Source organism: Primulina tabacum, chromosome 5 (genome assembly GCF_025594145.1).
Source record: "Primulina tabacum isolate GXHZ01 chromosome 5, ASM2559414v2, whole genome shotgun sequence".
NCBI classification, from domain to species: domain Eukaryota; kingdom Viridiplantae; phylum Streptophyta; class Magnoliopsida; order Lamiales; family Gesneriaceae; genus Primulina; species Primulina tabacum.
Genome location: NC_134554.1, coordinates 22,598,485 through 22,625,707, shown reverse-complemented (window position 1 = coordinate 22,625,707; position 27,223 = coordinate 22,598,485). Strand labels below are relative to the sequence as shown.

General features: G+C 34.2%; 2 protein-coding genes across 5 annotated transcripts; one reads left to right on the top strand and one right to left on the bottom strand.

Annotated features, from left to right (window-relative positions):
- Positions 1-728: 728 nt before the first annotated feature.
- On the top strand, positions 729-8,061 carry LOC142547312 (uncharacterized). Of its 4 annotated transcripts, none has more exons than XM_075655550.1 (5): positions 729-900; positions 5,081-5,457; positions 5,587-6,882; positions 6,956-7,102; positions 7,361-8,061. In XM_075655550.1, exons 3-5 carry the CDS (start codon positions 5,841-5,843, stop codon positions 7,861-7,863), a joined length of 1,692 nt encoding a protein of 563 aa, XP_075511665.1. In that variant the 5' UTR covers positions 729-900; positions 5,081-5,457; positions 5,587-5,840; the 3' UTR covers positions 7,864-8,061. The 4 variants fall into 4 exon arrangements, with proteins under 4 accessions (XP_075511665.1, XP_075511664.1, XP_075511662.1 ...); XM_075655549.1 differs by lacking the exon at positions 729-900 and adding an exon at positions 4,382-4,656; XM_075655547.1 differs by lacking the exon at positions 729-900 and adding an exon at positions 4,382-4,667.
- A 6,521-nt stretch (positions 8,062-14,582) lies between these two features.
- LOC142547311 (putative pectin methyltransferase QUA2) lies at positions 14,583-21,893 on the bottom strand. The gene is made up of 9 exons (XM_075655545.1): positions 21,550-21,893; positions 20,201-20,930; positions 19,981-20,107; positions 19,056-19,296; positions 17,656-17,881; positions 17,188-17,360; positions 16,478-16,781; positions 15,601-15,739; positions 14,583-15,086 (listed from the first exon to the last, which is right to left on the bottom strand). The coding sequence occupies exons 2-9, from the start codon at positions 20,920-20,922 to the stop codon at positions 14,928-14,930; spliced, it is 2,091 nt and encodes a 696-aa protein (XP_075511660.1). The 5' UTR covers positions 20,923-20,930; positions 21,550-21,893; the 3' UTR covers positions 14,583-14,927.
- Positions 21,894-27,223: the final 5,330 nt, after the last annotated feature.

The window sequence follows — 27,223 nt, the reverse complement described above, 5'->3', positions numbered from 1 at the left end:
TACTTGTACTAGGTAAAGTAACGGTAACGATTAATATCAAGGATAGGTTCTGTTTCTAGCAGTGAATCAAGTTCTGCTTCTGTTTTCTAAACTGATAAGTTCGAGTACTGCTTAGTTAAGGCGACAAAAGAACTTCTGTTTTTATAGTCTTCTGGTTTCACTTAAAGAGATCTACTGGTTTTGACTATCATCACCGCAATTAAATTAAGTCTATCATATATAAATCATTAGTTATTCATAGTTTTAAAAATCAAACCAAACACAAACTACTTTCAACACAGATTACAAATCCTTATCGTATCATTTAATATTGGCAAAAACTTGTGTGAGACGGTCTCACGGGTCATATTTTGTGAGACAGATCTCTTATTGAGTCATTCATGAAAAAGTATTACTTTTTATGCTAAGAGTATTACTTTCTATTGTAAACATCGGTATGGCTGACCCGTCTCACAGATAAAGATTCGTGAGACCGTCTCACAAAAGACCTACTCATTAATATTTATATACTAATCATTTAATAATTTTAACATTTGAACCAAAAGCTGCGTAGGGTTTACGGCAGACGGATTGTCAACCATGGGCACCACACAACACATATATACAGATATGTAATAACACACTTTTGTAAAGTACTTAGTGGGCTGGGCCAACTTGATAAACCCTAAAGAAGAACCCCCAAATCTCTTATAAATTCGATGGCAGCTCCACTCTTGCCTTCCATTTCTACAAACCCCAATTTCATCATCTCTTCGAATTAATCATTTGCCTCTTCTTTCAGCTGCAAGAAACGATCGATTTCCTGTCGGCTTTGTTCTGGGGGCATAAATCAATCAACCCAATGCTGTAAGATAACCCAGATCTCTTCTTATTCCAAGAACTCTGGGCTCGCTCGCTTTGGTACATTCTTCGATTTATCTTCTCAACATTTTGTTTTGTTTTCTTTGGCTCGATCTGTAAAAGACGCTCTCCATTGTTGTTTTCTTGATCGAAATCACGATTGGCCCTGAAAATATTTGTCCCAAAAGTGGTCTTTCCTCGTTAAAAGCATCACAGATCCTCCACTATAAATTCAAGACTTCAATTTTTAAATTTAAAATTTAATCTAAAACTTTTTTTCTTGCTTTTTTTGTGCAATTCTATACATTTTTCCATGGATAAGTTAGTAGAGATATTGTCCAGAAACTAAACCAGAAACCAAATTTGTATTTTTTTTCCTGATTTTAATTTATTTTATGAATTCAATAATCACGCTTTTTTGTTAAAAAAAATTGGAAAGATTTGCATATTATATATATATATATATATATATATATATATATATATTTAACATTACAAACAAGTACATATGGTTTATGCAAAAAAGAAGTTCATGTTCCCTAAAAAAACAAGTTCACAGCGCACAATTTGTATCTAGAAATTTCAAAATTCAGACAATAGAAAGAAAAATGAAGAGGGATAGCGATAAAACATGGAGGACTAGGGGAAATTTAGTGCATAATTTTAAACAAAATCTCAAATTTAATGTATGATCTTTTTGGCTTTTAAATGTTATCCCGCACTACTAAAAAAAATACGTTGTCCCACGCTAAAAATGTGCAATAAGTATAAAATCATTCGATTTCATATGTTTTATAAATTTTCACACTTAAATGTACGATTGGAGTAAGAATAAACAGATTTACGAATTTTTATCTCTGAGACGGATCAATCCTACCGATATTCACAATAAAAATTAATACTTCTGCATGGATGATCTAAATAAAATATCCGTTTTACAAAATACGATCCGTCAGACTATTTCACATTTTTGCCTTGGAATAAAACGCTAGAATGAAATTTCATGCTTTTATATTTTTATGTGTTGAATGAGTGAATGACTTGTTCAGACTTTTTTTTTAATACCACTTTGTTCTAGCTTCTGAATATTCTAATAAACGTAAAATAATGTGTGTTTGGTATACGACAAGTCCATTAATCAGACCACACGTACAAGGAGTTAGCAATGTGCATTAAACGTATGACAATATTTATAAAAGAAAACGTATGTTAAAAACAGAAATCTAGGGGTTATCGGACAAAATTTCTCCCAACAATTAATGTAAACTTCTCTCTCTCTATAAGAAATTTATCGTAAATAGACGGTTTGGTAGTTATTCATATGAATAATGATCTCATATTCAGTACATGATATGTGTGTTGAGGGATGAATCATGACCACTTATTTATGTATTATTGAGTGTGTTGAGTGATGAATCATGACCACTTATTTATGTAATATTGAATAGTCTCGTTTTATCACTCAACACACATTTCATGTATTAAAGTGGATAAAGATATTTATTATTCATGTAGATAGCATAAACAAAACTTTAATAAACATATCAACCCTATGTATTGAAATGCATGAGAGAAATGTTTTTTTTTATCTTTTTAAATTGGCGTTTTCACTTTTCGTGACCATTAAATTTTAGAGTATGTCTCTTGTGAGACGGTCTCACGAATCTTTATTTGTGAGACGGGTCAATCCCTACCGATATTCACAATAAAAAGTAATACTTTTAGCATAAAAAATAATATTTTTTCATGAATAACTCAAATAAGATATATATCTCACAAATATGACCCGTGAGATCGTTTCACACAAGTTTTTGCCTCATTTTTAATGATCATATTTATCCACTAAATATATATATATATATATATATATATATATATATATATATATATTAGGTAGGTATGAACACTACCAATCCTATGCAATTGAAATGCATGAGAGAAATGTTTTTTCTCTCTTCTTTTTTAATTGGCGTTTCCACTTTTCAGCCATTTGCTTGTGATTTACACACATTGGGGACCACCTATGACACTTTGAAACTAGGGTTAACAAATAATGGGCCTAGAGTTTAGAGGCATTTTCCAGATTCTTAAATATTCGTTCTATCAAAAAGAAAATTCTTATATATTTGTGATAACTATTTACCTTACAAGGAAAATTTTGATATCTAAATATTAGGTAAAACTTAAAAGTTGTAATGGATACAATATTTATTCAAGATACTAGTTTACAAAATGTAGAGAATGGAAGAAAATAGGAATCAGGTTGAGAATTGCAGAAAAAATTAAAATTGTAAATTTAATTATTATTACTAGAAATTGAGGATAATATAAATGAACTTAGTGGTATAAATTATTGTCTTTTATTTTAAATTTTTTAAACAAATATATATACTAAAATATTGTTAATTATATACTCAAATAAAAAATAATCGTAAAATAATAATGAATCATGCATGATGCATCCACCTGATAAATAATTCAAAGCATCCATCTGCATTATTTCCATGAAACTATTGCATTTATTCTTCATTACATTATTGCAGTAGGTACTATATGTATGTTTCTATATATAACATATAATAATTATGGCAAAAACTTATTGACATGGTTTCACGGGTCGTATTTGTGAGACTATTCTCATATTTAGGTCATCCATGAAAAAGTATTATTTTTATACTAAGAGTATTACTTTTATTGTGAATATCGGTATGGTTGACTCGTCTCACAGATAAAGATCCGTGAGACCGTCTCACAAAAGACCTACTCAAGAATTATTTAGTTGGACTAAATAGTTTTATTTTTATAATTTTTATATTTTTGTTGCTCTAGCACGATGATTTATTTTTTATTTTTAGTCTGAGGAGGGTGTTTTTGGAAAAAAAACACACACAGGCACACACAAATATATATATATATATATATATATATATATATATATATATATTAACATTCAGATTTTTTTAGAAGAAAAAAACAGAGATCATACTGAAATTAATTTAACTTGAAAACAAATCTTGCAGTTAAATTTAAATAAAATTGAAATAATTTTGTATCTCGATTAATTAACTATAATATATGGTTCTATATAAATAGAGATAATTTTGTCCACTTAAAAAAAGCGGATCATTAGATTAAAATTAGTTAGTTTAGATCTTTGAACTATAATACAAGAAATAAATAACAATAATATAATATAGATAATAGAAGCATTAGTAGACATATTGTATAAATGATATATTTAATTCTTTAAAAAAATTATTTTCTCCTTGAGTAAAATATCATGTGTAATTTTTGTAAACATGAAATGTCAAAAATACATGTGATTTATTTTTATCCGTAAGTACAGATGAGATGACTATTCACATATTAGATATAATGAAATATAAAAAAATTTATGTCATCTAATCGGTCATCTAATCGATATTCGTATAAGTGTGTTCGATGCGTGTAGATAGAGTATATAAAATTATATATATTAGCATGGATAAATTTGTGTTCGTTTCAGAAATCAGATTAGATCGAAAGACCTACTCTTTCTATTGTATGAAACAAAAGCATGGGCAATTGAATCCTCCGCGTCGACTGCGCGTCTGCCTCTGTGGTGCAAATTGTAGTATTTTAGGAGCTTCTCCCAACCCACACCCACCTCACACCTCTACCCCAAATATCCGCGAACTATTGCATTACACCGCGATTCACTCTCCTTCGAAAGATCCTCCAACAATTAATTTCATCTGGGTTCTTGTTTTTTGCCGGAGAATAGGCCAGGTCTCATCAAGAATCTGATCGCAATCAATTCTCAACCTGGCCAACCTTGTATTTATTCAGTAACTAGACATGCATCCCTTCTCTTTTTAAGCCACTGTGATTGTTCTTTTGTTCTTCGTCGAATATTCGTTGTATTATCCATGTCAAGAAAGTTGGACATGGAGGGTCTATGTTTCTTGGTGTTTCCTAGCTTAATCTATCGGTAGCATGCTCGAATAATGGTTGTTTCTTGATGTTTTTTTCTGGAAATATAGAAAGAAAAAAAAAAAGTTGGCTTCTTTATAGTTAATAATTGATTTTTTATTTTTTATTACTTGCTTGTGTTTGTGTATAGATTAAAGGGTAAGAACTTTGATCAAGAAAGATTTTTTTTTCCCAAATAATTGGGGCGTTAAATTTCTGGTGCTTCATTTGAATCATGTGAAAGTGGGTTTTCTCATACCAGGATTTCTGTTTTTTTCCCTATCTTCAGGAATGATTATGGTGAACCTTCAGGAGATACATATCTGAATTTATCAGTCTGGCAGAAGCTTACTTACTGAAGTTTTCTTCCTGCTTGAAATGGGTTGAGACGCAATCAACTAAAGCAGGCTTTGAAACCTCAGTACTCCACTGTCGTAATCGGTTTTTGTCATTGCTTTGGCAACTGCCCGTTGATTATGGCTAATTTTGATCAGATGTGATCTATATTGAATAAGCTGTTTTTGCTTATTCAGCTGAGAGGTTTATCTTTAGATGTGTGCTAGCTTTTTGCCAGGATATTACGTGTGGTAATTCTTCGAAAGTAAAATGGTGTTTCTTAAGTGCTTCTGTGCTTCATGGAGGAATAAGAAAGATACGAGGAGTGGAGTAAGCATGATTATTTTTTCTAAATGTTCCCTGCTTTGGTTTTTTGGTTTCATTTTCCCTTCTTGCTCTTTCAATTTGTATGCTATCCTAAACTTAATTGTGTGCTTTTTCCTTTTCCCTATTTTTTAGGGAGAGAATAGGTATTCTAGTCCTATTGACAATGGAAATAATTCCAAAACTTTGCAAGTAAAGCTTGAGCATCCCCAAAAATCTCCGGGAAATTTCGAGTTGAGATCAACTTCTTTTACTGTTCCAGTTCCTTTCCATGTCCCAAGAAGTTCTAGTTGTAACATCAAGGTAACAAATGACGACAGTCCACTTGCAGCTGAACGTGGAGAAGTGCACTATGAAGGGGGGGATGAACATGAGATGCTACTTTGCAGATGAAGAGGGAGAATTCTGATTTTAATTTAGTGTCTTGCTTTGTAAACTCCAACGAACAAATGATTGATATGGACTTTGATGATACATGTGACAAGATGCAGAACGACGATATTGAGGAAGTTTTCGAGGTAATTTCTAGTGGACATGTTAGTGATCCTGGCACGGGGAAAGTAGAATTTTTGGCTTCTCCGAAACTTAAGCGATCCTGCTCCGATTTAACCATGAGAAAATCATACCAAGAGCTTGCCGAGCACCTACATCCTGCAAAATCTAAATCGTACGAGGATATGCAAAGATTGACTGACAGGTTCAGACAGAGTATTTTTGAAGGGGATGCAACAAGCCCGGTTACCGTTACGACACAGAGAAGTGCTGACAAAGTAATATTGAAGAAGCATTCTTCAAGTCAAATACTGCCCTCTAGAAGCAGGAGATTGTGGTGGAAATTGTTCCTGTGGAGCCACAGGAACTTGCATAGATCAAGCAGTGAAAAGCCACAGCCGAGTTATATCAAGACTGCTGTTAATCTTGAAGGTGGCTACTCTTCAGATACCATAGAACCAAAACGAGGAATACAGTTGAGCAAGTTTGGACTTCCCTTTTCACAGAGTAATGAAGTGATCGATAAAGGAGATTGTGATGACTTAAATGATCAGAGATGGGACGGACTTTATGGAGTTTCTGGTATGTGGCCTCAAAATCAGTGGGTTGCTTTCCCTACGGAATCATCCTCTCCTTTGGCCAGAGTCGACGAGTGGGTGAAAGAAATTTCGGTACTGCCTCCATGTCAAATCGAAAATGATGATTTCATTGGAGATGGTGTTGACTTTCCTCCCTCTCCTGATAATGGTGGTGAATCATCATCCACTCGACGTCCAACTATAAGCATACCTGAGGATATATCACATGCTAAAATTGTCATACAGTCTTTAAATGCTTCATCAACTGTGGCTCATATGACAGGCATTATGCTTAAAATTATACCACCGATTTCACATTTGTCTAGTCTTCGATCCGTGAATTTGTCTGGGAATTTGATAGGTAAGAACCACAAGCCATTAAACTGTTACCATTATTTCTTGATGATTTATAATTTATCACTCTCATACTGCAGCACATATTACTCCCGGATCTCTTCCAAAGGGTCTACACGTTTTGAATTTGTCCAAGAATAAGATAAATGTTATTGAAGGTTTGAGAGAATTGACTCGGCTGCGAGTGATTGATCTCAGCTACAATCGGATTTCTCGGATCGGTCAAGGTATAAATCTTCTGCTACCATCCCCTTTTAGTTAAGGAGAAAATTATGTTACCACTCTTGTTTGTCCAGAATATAATATAGAAATAATCCTCAAGTTTAGAATGATTATAACAAAAACATGTCCTTAAAAGGATATAAAAATCAAGCCTGTGGTAAAATGGACGTGGCTCTTATCTTCCGAACCATTGATGTAATTTACACGTGATAGAAGTTCAAGTGATAAATACTGATGAAACTCTTGGCTTGAAATTTTGTTAGGATTATCGAAGTGTACACTTGTTAAAGAGCTCTATCTTACTGGAAACAAGATTAGTCACGTTGAGGGGCTACACAGGCTTTTGAAACTGACTGTGTTGGACTTGAGCTTTAACAAGATAACCACAACAAAAGCTCTCGGTCAGCTTGTTGCGAACTGCAATTCGTTGATAGCTCTAAATCTGCTGGGAAATTTAGTTCATAGCAATATCGGCGATGACCAATTGCGAAAAACAATGTGCGGTATCCTCCTAAAGCTAGCTTTCCTCAACAAGCAGCCCACAAACTCGCAGAAGGCTCGAGAAATCCGGACAGATGCCATTGCTAAAGTTGTTGGAGACAGCAGCAGGCGTAATGTTAAAAGAAAAGCAACAAAGAGGGTAAGTCAAGGGACCTCATCGGATACTGGTTCTCGTAGAAGAAGCAGCGCCACTGCTGCGCAGACAAGCCGGTTGAGATCGGGGAGTCGTCCTCGAAACCATCATGCATTCAAGGACGATTTGTAATAAATTATGTTAATTCGGTATTTGTGGTTAGGTTGTGAATCTTCACTTCTAGTTTGATTTTCTATGCTTTATCCTATGATAGATTTGATTATTACTTCCCCTGATGCTAGCTTTTGTATCATGATATTTATTCAGCTGCATACTGTTCTTGGATGTTCTTCAGTAATTTGACAGTCTGATCAGTGATTGGTCTTTGTATACCTTTGAACTTTGAAGAGAATTTGTAATTTGTATAAAGATATTATGATGTGCTCGTATAAATAAATTTTTTGAGTCGGGGACGCATTTGTTAGTTACCATTAGATCTTGAAGCAAATATTTCGTCTTAAATTTGAGATTTTAGTATCCCATAAGTGTTAAATGAGATTAGTTATGAGATGTAAGTAATCAGCGTTTAAGTTGTTTATTTTTTTTTCTTTTCTTTGAAACAATAACATAACTTTAATGGGAAACCAATGGTGTCCGTTCTTTCTTTTTCTTTTGTTTGGGGGTAAAGAAAGACAAAATGTACATTGCAACATCCAGCAAACATCATAGGATTAGAGGCGCAAATTGAATGTAATGTGTGGTATCATATAGGAGGAGCCATCTCCATTTAATGAAATTGGACAAACATTTAATATCGCATGTGAGATGTGAGTGGCTTAGACATCACATATCGTTCATGTTATTACATTATGAAATATGCAATAACTAAGATCATACATAATAGGTCTCGTGTGAGATGATCTAATGAATTTTTTTCGTGAGACGAGTCAACGTTGTTCATATTTACAATAAAATAATAATAAATTTGACATAAAAATTAATATTTTTTCATGAATGTTTCTGTTTGTCACGAAAATTGCGGGCGTGCCAGGCACGTGTTAGTGCCAAAATTGTAGAATAACCTGACTTCTTTATCAAACGTTGCGACTCTCGATTCGATCGTTCGTTCTAATTCCCTCGAAATGGCTCCAAAAATATGAACACGGAATGAGGAGTATAATGAAATTAAAAGGGAAATCCATAAACAACATCAACATTCATTATGCTGTTATAAATTCGAACAAAGTTTTTACATAAAATGTGGATGGACATACTAGAATCTATAGAAAAAGATTGCTGGAAATGGAAATAAACATCAGATAAATGAGAGAAATTCTGCAGAGAGTTTGCTATGGATTTTTTGTGTTGATTTGTCGAGAGCTTTATCTGATTCCCTTCCCTCCCTTTTGTCACATTCTGCACATCGGTTTCTCCTCTCCACGATCACCCCACGATCTTCCACCTTGGGTACTGGCCGTAACTGGCAGCAACGTTCTTCTGCTGAGCCAACTGCAACTACATTGGGCTTCATCTGTTGGGCTTTTTCTGTTGGGCTTTTTTAACTATTTTTTAGGCACAACAATTGTCCCTCTAGCCAATTTGGGCCAATGGCCAATTTGGCCCATTTTGGCTAATTTAACCAATTCAGCCCAGTGGGCCAAGTTGGCTATTTATTTGCTTTGTTTGGTCTCTAACTATTCAGAGCACAGCGTATAATCACATGGTTGAAAGGAATGGTTCTACGGACTTGAAAAAGAATTGATCGAGACACATGTTTTTCTTCCATCAAGTTAAATCCAAGTGTGCATTCCCTGAACCCTCTAATTCCTCTCACCTTCCTTATACCTTTTTTTATCTTTTTATTTCTCACTTTCCCCCAAACCTCTATCGGTGCCCAATGATTTTCCCGAAGAAATTGCCGCTCCATCGACTTTGTGATGTCATCCAAGTTTCTGAAAATCGTCATCATCAATCTCCTTTACATCAAACCACATCTTCTCAAGGTAAGTATATTTCACCATTTTTTCAATCCTCCATCACAAAAACATTGTAGAATTTGTCACATTTCATGCTGTACTCAAAGTGTTTGTGAATATACCTGAATAAGTTTTTTATGAGCAACACCTTGCAACACCCACGGCTTGTACCTCAACAGAGCGGCTCCCTTGGTGTGCATATTCAAAGCTTGGTCTATAGCTTGTGCAACTTATATAATCTTCCATGTGCTTACAAGAAATGCACCAGCATAAGAAATTGTGATGCTATACCAAATTCACTGAGGATGAGATCCCATTTTCCGAAATCTTGGCAAGCCATAAACTCAAAAATGGCAAAATTCATTTCATCTCATAAAGAAGTGACAAGTGCCACATATATGACAATATATAGCGCACACAAAGCATAGTTTTGTTGATCAACACTCCATTATTTCTCATGTGGTTCTCATTTATTTTTCAGGAAACTTGCTTGGAGAAATCGAATATTTGAGAATCTCATAGGCCGATGCAATAAAGTACCTTAAAGATCAATGGAGATGAAAAATCCTCATGGTAGTGCTGTTGGACAATTCAACAGAAAATTACCAAGCTTTGATGAATATTTCTGCCAGCGGCTGAACATACATGTACGGAGTGTCAAATACATTGAGAGGAAATAAAATATGTAGGCTAGGGACAGTAGGTGTACGTTTTGCACTTGTTTGCCATTGTTTGGCAAGTGTTTTTTCTTTTTTTTTTATGATGTGTAGAGTTGGGAAAGTGGCTTGAAAGCCAAACTTTGTTGTTGGAAACATGTTGTTTACCTTATACATGCTGCTTGGGATTTGTTTTCATGTATTTGTATTTCAGGGATGTCACGTTTACAGGGGAAACTCTGCCCGGATTTCTGTAAAATAAATTAAGAACAATGGCTAAATAGCCTGTTTTCTTCAATACTATCACAACATGTTATCACCATTGCTCATTATCACCCATACTTTTCAAACACCATCAAAGTATCGAAATATGTAATAAACGTACTCTACACGTCATCAATTCGGCTATCAAGACAACACATTATTCTCTTAAAAACACATCAGCTGCAAAGGATTCCATGAGCAAATTTTCTTTTTATTTATTCACAGATACTCCATCACTATTTGCAAACAAGTTCAGCAGGGAATGTCTTAAAAGTCTATTCCTCGCATATTACAGAAACTTTCTACGAGTCAATATCTCAAAATTAGCCAAAGTGGCTATCCAACCTACTTTGTACAACACTTATCCTCTATTCTATCTTTATCAAACATCTATCTCCGGCTGTCGATCTTTCATTTGAGCCGGAGCTCACTTATCCTCTATTCTATCTTTATCAAACATCTATCTCCGGCTGTCGATCTTTCATTTGAGCCGGAGCTAAGATTAAATCCTCCATTTGTAACTTTTTCCTCACTACCTTCAGTAGCCTTCCTCCCAAATTTTTTTTTCTTCTCTCTGAGTGATTCCCCCATCTTAGATCTGCGATCAGCAGCTTTTTCTCTCAACAAACGTCGTTTTTGGGTCCGAGAAAGCGCATTTGGGAACTTTGGATGCTCTACCCGTTTCCATACGCCGTTGGGGATTGCTCTGGGAGGAACAACAAAGCGGGATTTCCTTTCATATTTTCTATCAGAGCCAAGAGGTGCTGGCCTCTGGATTATCTTCTGGACCAACTGTGGGTCATTCCTTCTTTGGCCATTCGCTAACCCATGAAACGAATCCTTTCTGAGGTACTGGTTCTCCGGCCTTTTGGCCATGGATTCCCTGTTATACCTCATGTTCCTCCCAGTATAATGCGGATCCTCTCCACTGTAGTAGCGGTCTTTTCCATGAAAAGTTTCTGTTTTCTTCTCTTTAACCTCAAACATCATTTTCTGAGGCACCCAACACTTTCTTATAGTAACTCCTGGCCTAATGGACATGTCCTCACCTCCATTCCTTCTCCTCTCATTGATTAAGAAACGCAAATCGGTACTGCTCATGTTCACGTTGGCTATCGGGGGAAAAGGATCTTCATCGACTGTCATTGCTTCTTTTTTCTCAGAAAATTTCAGGATCCCCTTGTTGATTCTTTCCTGCAAGACATTCTTGAAAGCCCAACAAGTATTAATATTATGGTTGAAGGAATTGTGATACTTGCAGTAATCTCTTCCTTTCAACTCCTCCCTAGTGGGTAGCTTGTGATCTGAGGGGAATGTTATAAATTTTTCCTTCACTAGGTGATCGAAAATTTCCTCCGTCTTTGATGCATCAAAAGTATAGGGCGTTTGCACTGGAGGAATGTTTTTCTTGGAAACCTCTTCACTTTTGCATTTTAAGAAAGGGACAATACGTGATCCGGAATTTGCTACTTTTGCCAATGCAACTTCCTCCATCTCCTGGAAATAAGAGCCCACTGTAGACTTTCTTTTATGACTCTCCTCTCGTAACAATTCCTCATACTCTGACACTTTGGCAGCAAGTTCATAAAAATCACGAAATTTCTTTCTAAGCTCAAAATCGAGCCCTCGTTGTGCCATCTTCACGTATTCTGATTCAGGGAGAAAAACACGACATCTGCTTCTCACATTCTTGAATTTATCAATAAAATCATTAGCAGATTCCCTCGGTTTTTGGACCACCCTTGACAATTCCGCTATACTGATCTCCGGCATTGTTCTGAAGAATTGTGTATGGAATTGACGTTCCATATCATGCCATGTCATAATAGAGTTCCGAGGTAACGTTGCATACCATGTGAAAGCAGTACTGGTCAGGGAATTGGGGAACAAACGTAGCTTGTAATTAGACAAGTTCTCCAAAGTCGCCAACTCCCCACACTGAATTGTAAACCTGGCCACATGTTCCACGCTAGATTGACCATCTTCCCCAGAGTACAACGTGAAGTCTGGAATGCAGTATCCTCTTGGATAAGGGTTGTCACGATCCACAACATCAGGATACGGTTTATGGAATTCTGGTCGGTTGATTGGCCTCACTCCTGGGCCATACAACTCTTGAATAACATCATGTACCATCTCAAAATCCAACATTGGAGTTTGTCGTAACTGGTGAGGAAAATAGAATGCCCCCCGAATGTTATTCCCCGAACCTGGCACTGAATATCCACGCATTCCCCCATCACCATACATCCCTGGATGTATGTTAGGAGACGTCACAGAGAACATATTACCAGCCATTTGTTTACTGTCACCGCAATTTTGGAATTTTAACCCCAACTTCTCATCCCTTTTGTGTGGAGGAGTGTATCTTCATTCCCTGGCAGATTCGGGAATCGGTGTTTCCCCCAAGCGGCGATTTTCACCTGCTTGAGAAACCCCTGATCCTTGGCCTTGATCTTTCAGCAATTTAACGTCATTTTCTTGAAGATTATCATTTTCTGGTGTAACAGCCTCCCCTTTTGCAGACTTCTTCCATTCATTCACTTCCGCCACAAATTCCATCATAACAGTAGCGAAAGTTTGGGTCATTTCTCTGAGATCACTGCGGATGTTTTCCTCCCTGGCCAACATAAAGTTCAGTGAAGGTCCATCACAACCAAAAACAGCAATTCCTTCATTCATAGTCTCTTCCTCGAACTGGTGAACAAGTCTTTCAACAGTTCTTCCATCTGCATCAGTTTCTTCTTCCTGTGAGCGATGAACTTTCCCCTGTGATGGAGGAATTCCCTCATTCTTCTCAGTACGCTTTGGAGGCATTTGTGTCCCACTGGGTGTGCCAATTTGTTTGTCACGAAAATTGCGGGCGTGTCAGGCACGTGTTAGTGCCAAAATTGTAGAATAATCTGACTTCTTTATCAAACGTTGCGACTCTCGATTCGATCGTTCGTTCTAATTCTCTCGAAATGGCTCCAAAAATATGAACACGGAATGAGGAGTATAATGAAATTAAAAGGAAAATCCATAAACAACATCAACATTCATTATGTTGTTATAAATTCGAACAAAGTTTTTACATAAAATGTGGATGGACATACTAGAATCTATAGAAAAAGATTGCTGGAAATGGAAATAAACATCAGACAAATGAGAGAAATTCTGCAGAGAGTTTGCTATGGATTTTTTGTGTTGATTTGTCGAGAGCTTTATCTGATTCCCTTCCCTCCCTTTTGTCACATTCCGCACATCGGTTTCTCCTCTCCACGATCACCCCACGATCTTCCACGATCTTCCACCTTGGGTACTGGCCGTAACTGGCAGCAACGTTCTTCTGCTGGGCCAACTGCAACTACATTGGGCTTCATCTGTTGGGCTTTTTCTGTTGGGCTTTTTTAACTATTTGTTAGACACAACAGTTTCAAATAGAATATTCGTCTAACAAAATTAACCCATAAAACCGTCTCACATAAATTTTTGTGAGATCCCACCTGCATTTAGAGTAAAACTATTTACATGAGATACAAAAGAAAAAAGATAATTAGAGTAAAACTATTTACATGAGATGTCTATCTACACATGACTTTCTTAGCTTTTTACTGACCAAATTTAATTAAGAATATCAACTAATAAAGTTATATTTTCATAAATATATTTCAAACTGCAATTTCTTAGACTGAATGCAGAAAATTAAAATAACCCCTACATGCTCCTCCGACATTAGAAAAGTAAGTTAATCATCATTTTGACCGGAGACGATATGTTAACAAAATCATATTTCTTCCCTCCAAATACATCCGTACTGTCTCATGGATCGTTTCACCCTTTCCTCCTTGCTACTATTACACAACTGATGTAAATAAACACACTATGACAGTTGAAGTGATAATTCAGCAGGACACATTAACAGGGAATTAAATAATCTCAAGCTTCCAACAAATGTGAGACAGGGATGAACATCTCTCCAGAAGAGAGCGCGAAGATAGTAACACTTGAAGGGGAGGGGGTAAGAAACAGCATCTGAGATTAAAGCACTTCTATACAATAATAGATCGTTCTTTGTTTATTGTGCAACATTCTTCACAAATAAATTTCATCCTATAATTGTGCTCTTACAATGAGACATCACAAGGAAAACTAGCGTATAGCACTATAACAATTTCACTTTCCCTGTAATTACATGGCACCCCTATGTCCTTGCGGCTTCATAGGAGTTGTTGGGTTGTTGCAAACGCAATTTCGACTTTTGACTTCAAAACTGTCATTCCAGACTTTACGTGGAACTTATGGTGGTAAATTTTTATCCAAAAAAGAATGTGAATATTATCATCTACAAATATCTTTAGCTAACCGGCATCTTTCAGGACTAGCTAGCTTGTCTTTTGAAGAAAGGCTTCTGGCAGATTAAGAGTTTCTCGTCACTATTGCTTTCAATCTCAACAACTCGGCCCTCCCATTTCAGATGTGCTGTGAGAGATCTAGCAAACTCAATAAGATGAGCAATGTCCCTTAAAATCACCCATCCCTGCATTTGTTTATTGATTAGCATAACAAAAGACTAAAGAATATGCAGAATGCAGATGGTAATAACAAATACACTGGACGGATTCATGATCATTGAAGGATTTTGTTGGAGACGTCCTTCTTTAATAATTAGATCAATTTGTATTTATACCATAATTCGTTAGCAGATAGGCGGACAAAAGAGGAATGAGTCAGCATGTGCAAAAAATTATTTGTTCATCCTCATTCAAACTTAAGAAGTATCAAGAAATTTGAATCAGGACTTTCGATCTAATATGCGGTCTTCAGATTAATCCAAAAAAGCTTAGCTTTCCATTTGCATGCTTTAATATCAGGGACAGATCTAAAACCAGATCGACAGTGTGGCCAACATCAAAAGCATAGCCATTATTTTTACCAGTCTTGCTTTACTGTACATTATCAATGTATCTATATATACAAATTAACTCATTGTTCAAATCACAAGAGAATGAGTTCCAATCTAGATAAAAAAAAAAAAAATCTGTATCAAATACCTCTGGACGAAGCAAACGATCCATCTCAGTAAACAGATCTAGCGCCTGGCATGCGGGATGCTCAGAAAATTGAAGGGAGATAAGCCCTTGAGCATGGACCAAATCATATGTTCTCGGATACGTGGGAAATGGTTCGCACCTGTGTGAAAAATGCCACGATAAAGAAAGAAAGTGGTAAAGGTACAAAAATTAATTACAAAATATCAATGAGAAGCAAAAGACTGCACTTATTTCAGTTCACTCTGATTATATGTGGGGGTTGTTCATTAGCAATCATTGAATCACAATTCACAATTATATTTCAGGATGCTGGAGAGCATTACTTCTCTTTCTGGAATACCTTTTTCTGTTTTTTTGAGGGAAGGAGCAGAATAACTATAACAATGAAGAAAAAATTAACATTTGCATTTCTAGTGTAAACCAGATATAATTTCTGAGATTACTCTATATTCTTAAAGCACCCTTTGAAAAATGGCAATGGCTGAAAGGAGAGTTAAAGTAAGACCCAGATGCATCTTGGATAAATAATATTGTGATCAAATTCATAATTTCCAATGTTGTCTAGTTGCACAAGGATATATAAACACCTAGGCTCATCAGATGAACCAGGAAAAGTTTCATGAAGATTTGATTATAAAAGAAACATATCCTGCAAGGAGGAACAGAGCTATCCTCTGGTAGAAAGTGGCAAAAACGAACACATTTTCTAGGCTTTCAACAGCAACAAATTTCAGAAATCAAACTATGAGATTAGATGTCAAAGATCCTCACATGCATGCTATGACACAGGATCATATTTAACTTGAAATAGGATTAGGTAAGTAGCAAGGAAAAAAGAAACCAATTATAGTCTCATACAATAAAATGTAAAACTTGCCAGTCATGTTGCACTCCGATAAAACCCCGGTCAACTATTAGAGGCAGAGTGTTAGGTCCTCTTGTAGGGACAACATTCATTACCCACACAGATTTTCCAGTTTCTAACAATGCAGCATTGAAACCACCAAGACGAGCATTCATATCTAACACATTTCTCAGCATGTTAAAAGGTGGAGAAGGATCCTCATCTCCAGGTCTCTTTGGGTGATCAGAAAATATTATTGGTGACAGCAGAGACCAATAATTGCTGACGGCTGTTTTCCAGTTAATAGCATCTTCGGCAACCTCTTCTGACTGCAAACCTAACATGAAAAGAAAAGAAAGTCGTCATTGTTTTGCTCAATTACAAAGCACAAACATGAAGCGATGAGGTCTTAAGCCTTCAGATATTTATGATGCTGTGACATATCTATTAGTGTGCAGATCAACTCTATCAAGATGATACAAAAAACAAAGTGAAATCTTAGGGTGACTGATCGACACCACCTGAGGTTACGCTTAAATACCGCAAACCTCAATGAGGTTTAAGAATTACAGTGACAAACAATATATGTCCAACTGGTACAAGTCCTTGAATAAAATAATCTTATGATGAGTAAAGTTAGCCCAACCTTAGAGTGTGTCATACAAACTAAGGGGTGGTTTTTGTATTATGCCCAGCTTCAAGGGTTACCATTGTAATTAACTCAATTCGTTAACATATAGTACCATGAATTTGAAGTTCAGTTGAGCTCAGTGTAGCCTGCAAAGGCCATTTTCTTCTTTCTTCAACGGGGATCCAACGACGGCCCTGCGTTCCACTAATGCATGACTGGAGTGGCCGGTAATATGGAGACTCGATGTCATGGGCCTTGCTACAGAGAGAAGGAGAAGCAGTTTTCCTGGAATACAATCAAACGGTTCCTTCTTAGGGATGATGCATCATTTACATATGCAACCATTAGTATAGTAGATATAGTATAAATTAAAAAAATTCCCGCATCCTGGCAAAATTCTTAGTCCTGGTTAAAATATATATATTTGTTCAATATAATATATCTTATCCACAATCACAAAAGTAGTTCCACAAGTAACATGTTTCAACATAAGTTAAACATACAAATAACCCTGTTCATTAGGGACAGGTGATATTTATATAAAGGCACGAAAAATTAGGTGATTCATATGTAGCCTTGCCTGGCTGAATAGCATTTCTTCTTGCTAGTCTTTTTCCATACAACAGTCTCATCTTGCTGCGGCAACATCTCCCAGCAGAGATTTTCTGCTAATGACCGCACTGCATTCCACTGTTTCAGGTTAACCTTATTGCGAAGGGATCGCTGAGAATTTATGAGTGGACTAGTCCAGACAAAATATCCACCGGGCCGCAACAAACGATCAGCCTCAAGCAAAAATAAACCATCTGCGCCAAAAGACAAGAATTACTAAACAGAAAAGGAATTATTCTCGATGATAATAATTATGATATGATAACTAAATTTAAAACAAAGTTATGATATCTGCAAAATAAACACGGATACAGGGTACTACACTGTATTTGACACTAGATTGAATAGATAAACATGTCCTTTTATGCACAGATTAACTAGCAAGAAGTCAATCTTGCTGATTAACTAGCAAGAAGTCAATCTTGCTTGATGGCAAAGCAGAGTGAACCCAAAAGAAGTTTCCGAACAGAGTTAGTGCTCAGGATCCTGCTGTTGAATCTCACACCCATGTTTCTGAGCTTAACAGCAAACAAAAAGTTCCAGAAGTTTCCAGACAGAGTTAATTACAATATGTTTTTCTTTCTGCGATCAGATAATCATAGAATAAAATGAAACCCAAGAATTCAATGTCTGAATTTTACCCCTCTCTCATTCCCCTTTTCTCTCTCAGTTTCCTACCAGCATTGCTCGTCCCTCATTCTTTTTCTTTCAGCTGGTCCTTGGCAAAGGCAATTAGGGAACTCCTTAATTGTTTAACCTACTCTTTTACGACTTCTCTTTTTCCCTAAGGTAGAATCTAAGGTACATAGGTGCCTCGAACTTCATCATTATCTCTTCATTTCATTATATATCTAAGTCCAACTTTTTAATTGAACTTCCGTTTTTATGCTACAGCTTCCAGAGGAAATAGGGCTTCTATGAAATTAAAAACAAAAAATAAAAATGATAGCATAGGTTGTTGTACTTTCTTTTTTTTTTTTTTTTCCGATGATAAATGTTCTTCATTTACCTTGAATAGCTGCAAAAGTTCACAATACATTCGCTCTTCAAAACCCAAGGTTACAAGCATACTGAAAATTTATAATTATTATATCATAATAAATGCAAGATTCTAATTGTTAGAAAATCCATATTGTTCCCCACATGCAAGCAATCATTTTGAATCCTATCAATTCTTTTACGCATGATCGTTACCAGGAACTATTCTGATATGCCCAATGTATAGTTTAGACAGAGAGTAATTAAAAATAATAATTCATTTAGGTTTAGTACTAAATTTTGCTTGTTAGCAGAACTTCTTCCACAAATAAGGAACAATAGAGGCAACAGAAGCAAGAAAAAGATTTTAAAATTACCATAATAGAGTACCTTTTGCATCCCAATCAACACGACATCTTGCACAATGTATCATATCAAACGAAAGGGATGGATATGGTAACTGCTTTGACGTAAATGAGCCAATCATTGCTGGAAGACCTCTTTCTAGCGTTAATTGAACTTGACTGCCTGAAGCTTCATAATTTGCTATACACATGGTCAATAGTTGGTTGGAAGATAGATGTGACCCAAAACTACCATAACCACATTCTATGTCCAGGATCGTTCGAACCTAAAATTAAACAGACAATATAGTTATATTCTCGAGCACATGATGCATGATCGCCAAATTACTACATAGAATAATATCCAGCACTCAAAATATGGCGCCGTTCGAAATAAAGCTGCATAATGGCTCACAAAAATCACATTTCGAGTTAGAATTTCAAGGGTGTATAGTTCTAAGATAATTAAGTTGGCATGATGGATCCAAATAAATTCACGGTGAAGGTATCACTTAGTAACAAACTTAAAAAAGCACTCTCTGTAAGATTTTGAATTATATCCTACATCAATCAAGCTGCCAATCATTTGCGGGCCTATTAAATGAGAGTATAGCGAAAATCTAGAAAATTTCATTCATAATTCATGGCATTTCAATCTATAATTTTAGTAATCTGACAACAAAGTACTTCGCAAAAAACTGTTCATGTTCGGAACTTCTGCAACAAAGCTTACAAACAGGGGATCAAGATAATGTTTGCTAGTGCAAACCAACAACAGAGAGTTATCTCAACCAAAAGCTGGAACCATAAACATCCACCTCAAATTTACTGGCATAATTCACATGTTGCAAGAGATGACTGTGTGGGGGATAAACTGTAACGGGTGCAATTCAAAAATACGAAAACACCATAGGTAGTCAAATGATATAGAAGGTAAATCACACAAATAAAGTATGGCACTATCAACTTACTCCAGCTTGTAAATAATTATCATTTTTTAGTCCAATAATTTCTGCAATTTGATGGGCGTAGTCTTCAACATCAAATGTAGAAGATACTGAACGGAAGGAAATCTGGTCTTCATCCAACATCATCATCCTGCAGTTTAAGATGCAGAAAAAGCTCCATTAAAGGACCTGAACAACAAATACTGTTTGTTACCAAGATTACAAAATCAACTCTTTTACTCACCTTTTGGTTAAACTTCCCGAAGATAGCACCTCTTGTGCTGTGATATTAACATTTGCAAACCAGATGACATCCTTTCCAGTAGGCCACCTGAGTGGAATCTTATAATTGACAGGTGTAAGAACCAAACATTTTTGCTTGAAGCCTCTTTCACAATGGCGATTGTATTCTTCACCATTGGAAAATCCCAGAGCAAGATTTTCCGATACATTGAAGCAAGGGACATAGTTTTCCGATTCCTCAGAACAGTAATCCAATTCTCTCATTCTTGAAGAAGCAAGAGACAGCTCCCCAATCTCATGAAACTCTGAGTACAATTGCTCTTGGAGCCGCCTATATCCATTAAATATTTTCCCCCTGGTCATAGAGGTTATAGAAAGTGTCCACCAGAAGGAACCAGTGAGAGCAAGAATTACAATCACCACTAAACTGAATTTGAGCAAAGAGATTGTCACTTTATGCCTGCTCCTCAGAGTCCCAGGGCTAAATGGATCAGAAACGAATCCATTCTCACTCAAGCTGTGTTTAGAAAATAATTTATCTGGAAAAATTCGAAGAGGGGATTTGATAGATAAATATGCATGATCACCGCCATTGGTTCGAGTCTGATCCATATCTTCCTTCTCGGCCCTTTCTTTCATCCGAGTATCTTCCCACAAATCATGACTATTATCTGAGAATGTCCAGCCTCCACCTGACACACCTCGATGGAGAGGACGTGACATTTTATAACCTAAGACACCACAAAAAAGAAGGAATCGTTAAAGAACACAAGCACCATATGGGCCAACCACAGAACATAAAAACATCTTTTTTAGTCGTTTATTTAAAAAACAGCCAAACTGGGTTGAAAAAGCACCAAGTGCCATTGATATATCTGCTTCCTAATTACAGTTTTAGATCCTCCAAATCGTAAAAAACCGCAGTCTGTGATATTTAAAAAAAACAAATACTATATTAATCCAAGAGATGTAGATTTCCAGTGTACATGTAATGTGAACTGAAAAGCAGAAATAAAATATACTCGCTATCCATTGAAGAAACACGCCATTTAATAATAAAATAGAGTAGATTCACTCCAAAACACAACTGAAATGCCAAGGATTTGCCTTACCCACCAAGGAACACACACAAAAATCAAGCTGGATGGAACCTGAATTCTCAGCTGAGCTCAATCACTCAACGCAACCAAAACAAACACCAGAGATGGCAACAACCAAGAAAAACCAATTTAGATCAACATAATAAAAACCCGTTAAATACGTCATCTTTCCACCTACGATTCAAAATCGCAAAACAACAAAAGAGAGCTGTTGCAGAAAACAGCAATTTCATTCCGAGCATTCATTCACCTTGAGAGATGCAAATTCTGCTGACGCTTAAACAACCCCCCTCAATTTCAGCCTATTCTGCTGCGGTTTTTCATGAATCCACACAACCCCCAAGATTTGCCTTGTCCCACCTCCTCACCAAATTGTTTGATCTCTCTTACACACCCTGTCACCCCACTTCCTAGCTCCCAAATTCACCCCGCAGCTAAACAATTTCTCGCACTCGAGTTGGGTCCCTTTTTTGGAGAGAATCCGAGTGAGAAAACAGCTGAAATTAGAGAAAATGGGAAAGAGAATATCATCTGCCAAGCTCACACATTGAGACACGCACACATACATACATACACACACACACATAGTAAAATGCGTCTATTTGTACCACTGTGGATCCAATCTCACCATAGCTCGCTCGTGAAAAAGACACTGTTTTTATATATTATTTAGAATTAATTATTATTGATAATACAAAAAAAAAATTAATTCGGTTTAATATACAAAATTAATTTATAATTACAATTAAATTAATATATAATAACATTAAGATTTATGGCACAAAATAATACCATGAAATAATTTATTATAAAGTATAACTATATTATGCAAACATTAAAATCGCGCCAACTACCAATTTGTATTTTATTTTTTTTATTCTTTGATAATGATTATGCATCCCTTTCAATTATTTAACTAATTGTCAAAGATTATGTGACTCTAGAGTTGAACTATGATATTTCAAAATTTCGAAAAAAATTTGAATTTAAAATATTAAATCTATTTAAAATGTATACAGGCCACGAGACGGTCTCACATTTTTATTTTCGCGAGACGCGTTGATTCAATTTATATATAAAATGACAATTAATATTTTTATATAAAAAATTATATTTTTCGTTTGTCGATCATATATATATATATATATATATATCTCTATATATCATGAACTCTAATTGGACTAGAATAGTACGTACGCAAGCTACTATATGGAAACACTTCATTTTATTTATCTTATTGTACCATTTGATTAATTGCAACATTTAAGTAGAGAGAGAAACAAAGTGGATGTGGCAATGGCCATTAATTTATGGAACATAAAAATTTATATTAACGATTTTACGAGTCAATAATATGGATATTCTATTTAGATCACACGTAAAAGAATATTATTTTTTTATTATACATATAAACAAATTTGATTAGTTTCACGAATAAAAATATGTGAAATTGTATCACAAAAGAATTATTTTTTTATGAAAACGTATCATGTTCACAAAAAAAAAAAAAAAAAAAAACAATTTGCTCATCTTATAACAGGGTAACAACTCACTGTGTAAACATTTTATCGAGTAATAATATCTTGCGCACGTTGTGTGTGTAAATGGATTTTTGTTAAATGTGTAATATTTTTAATATTGATTAGTTTGTTAAAAAAGATTAAAAATTAGGTTGATCTCAAGAACTTTAAATGTGAATTTTCATAAGATTTTTGGTAATTACTTAAAATAATTATCTAAATAGACTTATTTATTTTTAAGATTTTTGAAGTTTTGTTATAATATTCTTTTACTTTTAGTTACTTTATACATCTAAATTATTATAATATATAATTATATTTGAAAGATAAAATACATCGTTATCACGTGATATAATTTTTTGTTAGTGTCAGATGTCCAATGTATGTTATATATATATATATGTGTGTGTGTATGCGTATGTGTTTAGGTTCTTTATTTTTTAATTTAGAAAAGAAAGCCATGTGACATGATATGATTGAGAATTTTGCTAACTTAATGGTGCATTTTATATTATTTTTTAAAAAATAATAATTACATTTTATATTGTAAGATAGTATATTTGCGTATACTTTTGCTCATGATCGGAAACAACAAAAATATTTATTATATTTTATCCATCGGCTTAAAATGATCAGATTCCATTCAAAGTTCTAAATTGATCAATTTGGTTGTATCCCCAAAATGTGGATTATAAATGTTACTTCTGAACAACTTTTTGTTTTTGCATCTTGGCGGAGGTAATAAATAATAGTGATAAATATTTGAATAATCTTATGTCTTTATATTTGTATCTTTTTTTAAATCAAACGGTTACTAGCTATGTCAAAAACTATATCTATTAACCAAAGTATAACTGTATTTATTTATATTTGTGCCAATGCAGAGTACGCATACTTGTGTGCTAATGGGTCGGACTGTTAGGCCCGTAAGTTTGGAGAGATACGTGTCTATCGGTTAGTGTTATCTCATATCTTTTAGATATCAATCTTATCATTTCTCTAACGTCGTTCATGTCTCCAGCAAAAACAGTTATTATCCATTAAGATTTGGCGTCACTCTTTTACAGTTCACCTAGTCAACCAGATTAAGCGCTGCAACTTCAGTAGTTTGACGTAAGAAAACTTCTCAGAAATTTATCTATTATAATATTATTGTCACTCATGCAGCTCAATCCAACAATTTTTTTTAAAAAAATATGTATTTTATCTTTTAATGAGAATGTAAATATGTAATTAATTTTACCTCAGATAGATATTTCCTTCAACCATCCTGATTTTCTTTCCTTTTTCTTCTCATTTATTTTTTTATTTTTACAAATTTTGGAACTATTTCTTCAAATGGTTAGATATAATCATGAGTTATGTGTCCTCTTTTAATTCATTTTCTTTATTGTACATAATTTGTATCATAAAATTAAATTAAAAATAATAATAACTTTAAAAATAGAGAAAATTTAAGAATTCCAACTTTAAATTACATTGTAAATATGATAAATGATGTGTTAGACTTAATTTAATTGTGGTGATGAGAGTTAAAACCAGTAGACCGTGATAGTAAAATCAGAAGACAGTATAAAAGCATAAGCACTTGTATCGCTAAAACAGAAGCAGTGCTTATCGATTACTGAACGGCTTGTAAAAGCATAAGCATAACTTAGCTTAAGCAGAAAACAAAACTTAACGTCTTTCGTTTGATAGTTACAAGTCTTAAATGTTACCGTTACTTTACCTAGTATAAGTATTAATTACACCATTTAATGTTGTACGAAGTCATTTAAAGTGCCTTACTAGTTTTGGTATAGAACAAAGACTGATTATTCTGAAGCTTTCTGCAGGACCCTTTTTCGGTGATAAAGCCGATTCACTCAGAGTCAAGAAGTCGTTTTGTTTATAGACGTTGGATTCAAGATTTCTATATATAAAAGGATCAATCCTATATAGAAAAACAACGATCATTATTATCAAGGAATACATTATCATCTATCCAATGTTATTTTGAGCAATCAAAGAACTATTCTTTATCTTCAAGCTTAACATACAGAAAAGCAGCACACTCTTTATAGCAATTATCTGATATTCTGAGATCATCTTGTGTTGCTGTTTCGTTATCTCTTTACAAGCTATTCACTTTACTACATCTTATTGAGAAGAGTGTGTGATCTGGAAAAGAGTTTTTTCTAGAACTTTGTTGTATTCATTATATTGTGTTGTGAAACTAAGAGTTTCAGTAGGCTAAGGGTAAGTCCTACTGAAGTGGGTGTGTACAGGAGTTGTACTGTAAAAACCAAAGTCTTTTAGTGATACCTCCTGGAAACAGAAGAAGGAGAGACGTAGAAGATTTCATCTTCGAACTTCAGAAATAACCACTGTCTACTGCCTACTGTTTTATTGTTTTCACCTTATACCATCAGATCGTTTCCGCACAAGTTATTGTGATCTGCTGGAAATATATTCGAACAAGATAAGCTATAATATCTAACAGGATTTTAGCACCTTTGCATAAACGTCAAAAGATATAAACGAGTTTATTCACCCCTCTCTAAACTCTATATCGATCCCCAACATGATGTCAATATTGTACCCATCCAAAGCGAACATCTAACAAATATATTGCATTTTACATAAATTACATATTAATTATACAATATTAAAATAAGTTTTTTTTAATAATTAATGATAGTATTTATTTGGTAAAAAATTGCATTTGACAAGATCTTGAAAGTAGGATGCCTTTGTATAGTTTTAGTATATTTAAATACAGGCTCCGGAATTTAATCAACTACTTTATATATTTGAATTGAATTCAATCAAATTTATAAAATAACGCATAAGTTTAATTATATTTTATAACACAAGCCTCTCACGGGTCAATTTATTGAGACGAATATTCTATTTAAATCACTCGTGAAAAACATATTATTTTTTATTATAAATATGAATATGTTTGACGGTCTCACGAATAAAGATATGTGATACCGTCTTATAAGAGATCTACTAATTTTATCGTATTAATTATTATTTATCTATAAAATTACCCAATTTTGATATTATTACATTTTTTTTATTTCTACCTATATATATATCCCTAAATTTTTTTTTTGATAGCGACGATCAACCGATAAGTACGCCAAAAATTTAATTCAATGTGACATATCAGCTATGTCCAAGTACTGTATTAAAGAGGGAAAATTAATTACCAAATTTTTTTAATCAATTGGAATTTGCGTTAATAGTTGTTATCTACCCTTAACGTTTTAGCATTACCATTTACGTTTGAATTTTAAATTTTATATTCTATTTTTAGATTTTATAATATTTGCGAACCAAGTATTTAAGAATATATATATATATATATATATATATATGTGTGTGTGTGTGTGTGTGTGTATACGAGTTTTTTTTTTCAAAAATATTTTTTTTAAAAAAAATTATTTCAAAAATAAGGAGAATGGTGCTCCATCATCAAATTACTGCAACGCCAGTGTTGCTGCCACATTGCTTTATTATTATTATTATTGATATTATTATTATTTTATTTTTTTTAGTTACATATCTTATTTAGTAAAATATGATTTGAGAAGACATATAAAAAATAAGAGTTGAAGTTCAAATTAAATAATTTTAAAGATAGATCATCTTAAAATAGTAAATTGGTCAACCAATTTTCAAAAACGTATTTATTTGAAAAATATTAAGTAATTTATCTTCCAAAAAATTATTGCAATATTTTTATTATTTTGGAAAAAAAATATTTATTTAAATATGTATTGGTTTAGTTTTAGAAAAAAAAATGTAAATGTATCAGTCCACTTATTTTTAATTTTATTTTTACTGGTAATATGATTAATAAAAACTAATAGTGATAGTTGGAATATGTCTTTTATTGTACTGGCCATGAATTATCTCGATTTTGGGATGTCTCTATAGTCTTCTCCTTTAAACAAGCATCTCCCTCACAATCTTTCTCATGCGTCATTACTCATATAATATACACATATCTGAAAATTAATTTTCTTACGTTTCTCCCAACAATCGAACATAAGATTTTCAGTATAAGTACTTAGTTCATGAGAGTAGGTATCAATCGAACTAAGTGTCACTGTTGTTAATGGTGGAGTTTTGCCTTAATTTTGTAAAATTTCATCATCTATCTTATTATTTAAAAAAATCATATTTTTCAATAAATATGCACATAAAAAAACACATAGAGGTCGACTTGCAATATTAATCGTTCATATTGAGCTGCTGACATGTGACACTTAAAATGTTATTTAGTTTAAAATTATTGGAGATAGATCGTCATGATAAAAGAGTAAACATTCAATCTTATAATTCGTACAAAAATTGTTGTAATATGTTTGTGTTGCGTGTTTTCTTAATTGCTCGCAAGCGCACGACGTCAAG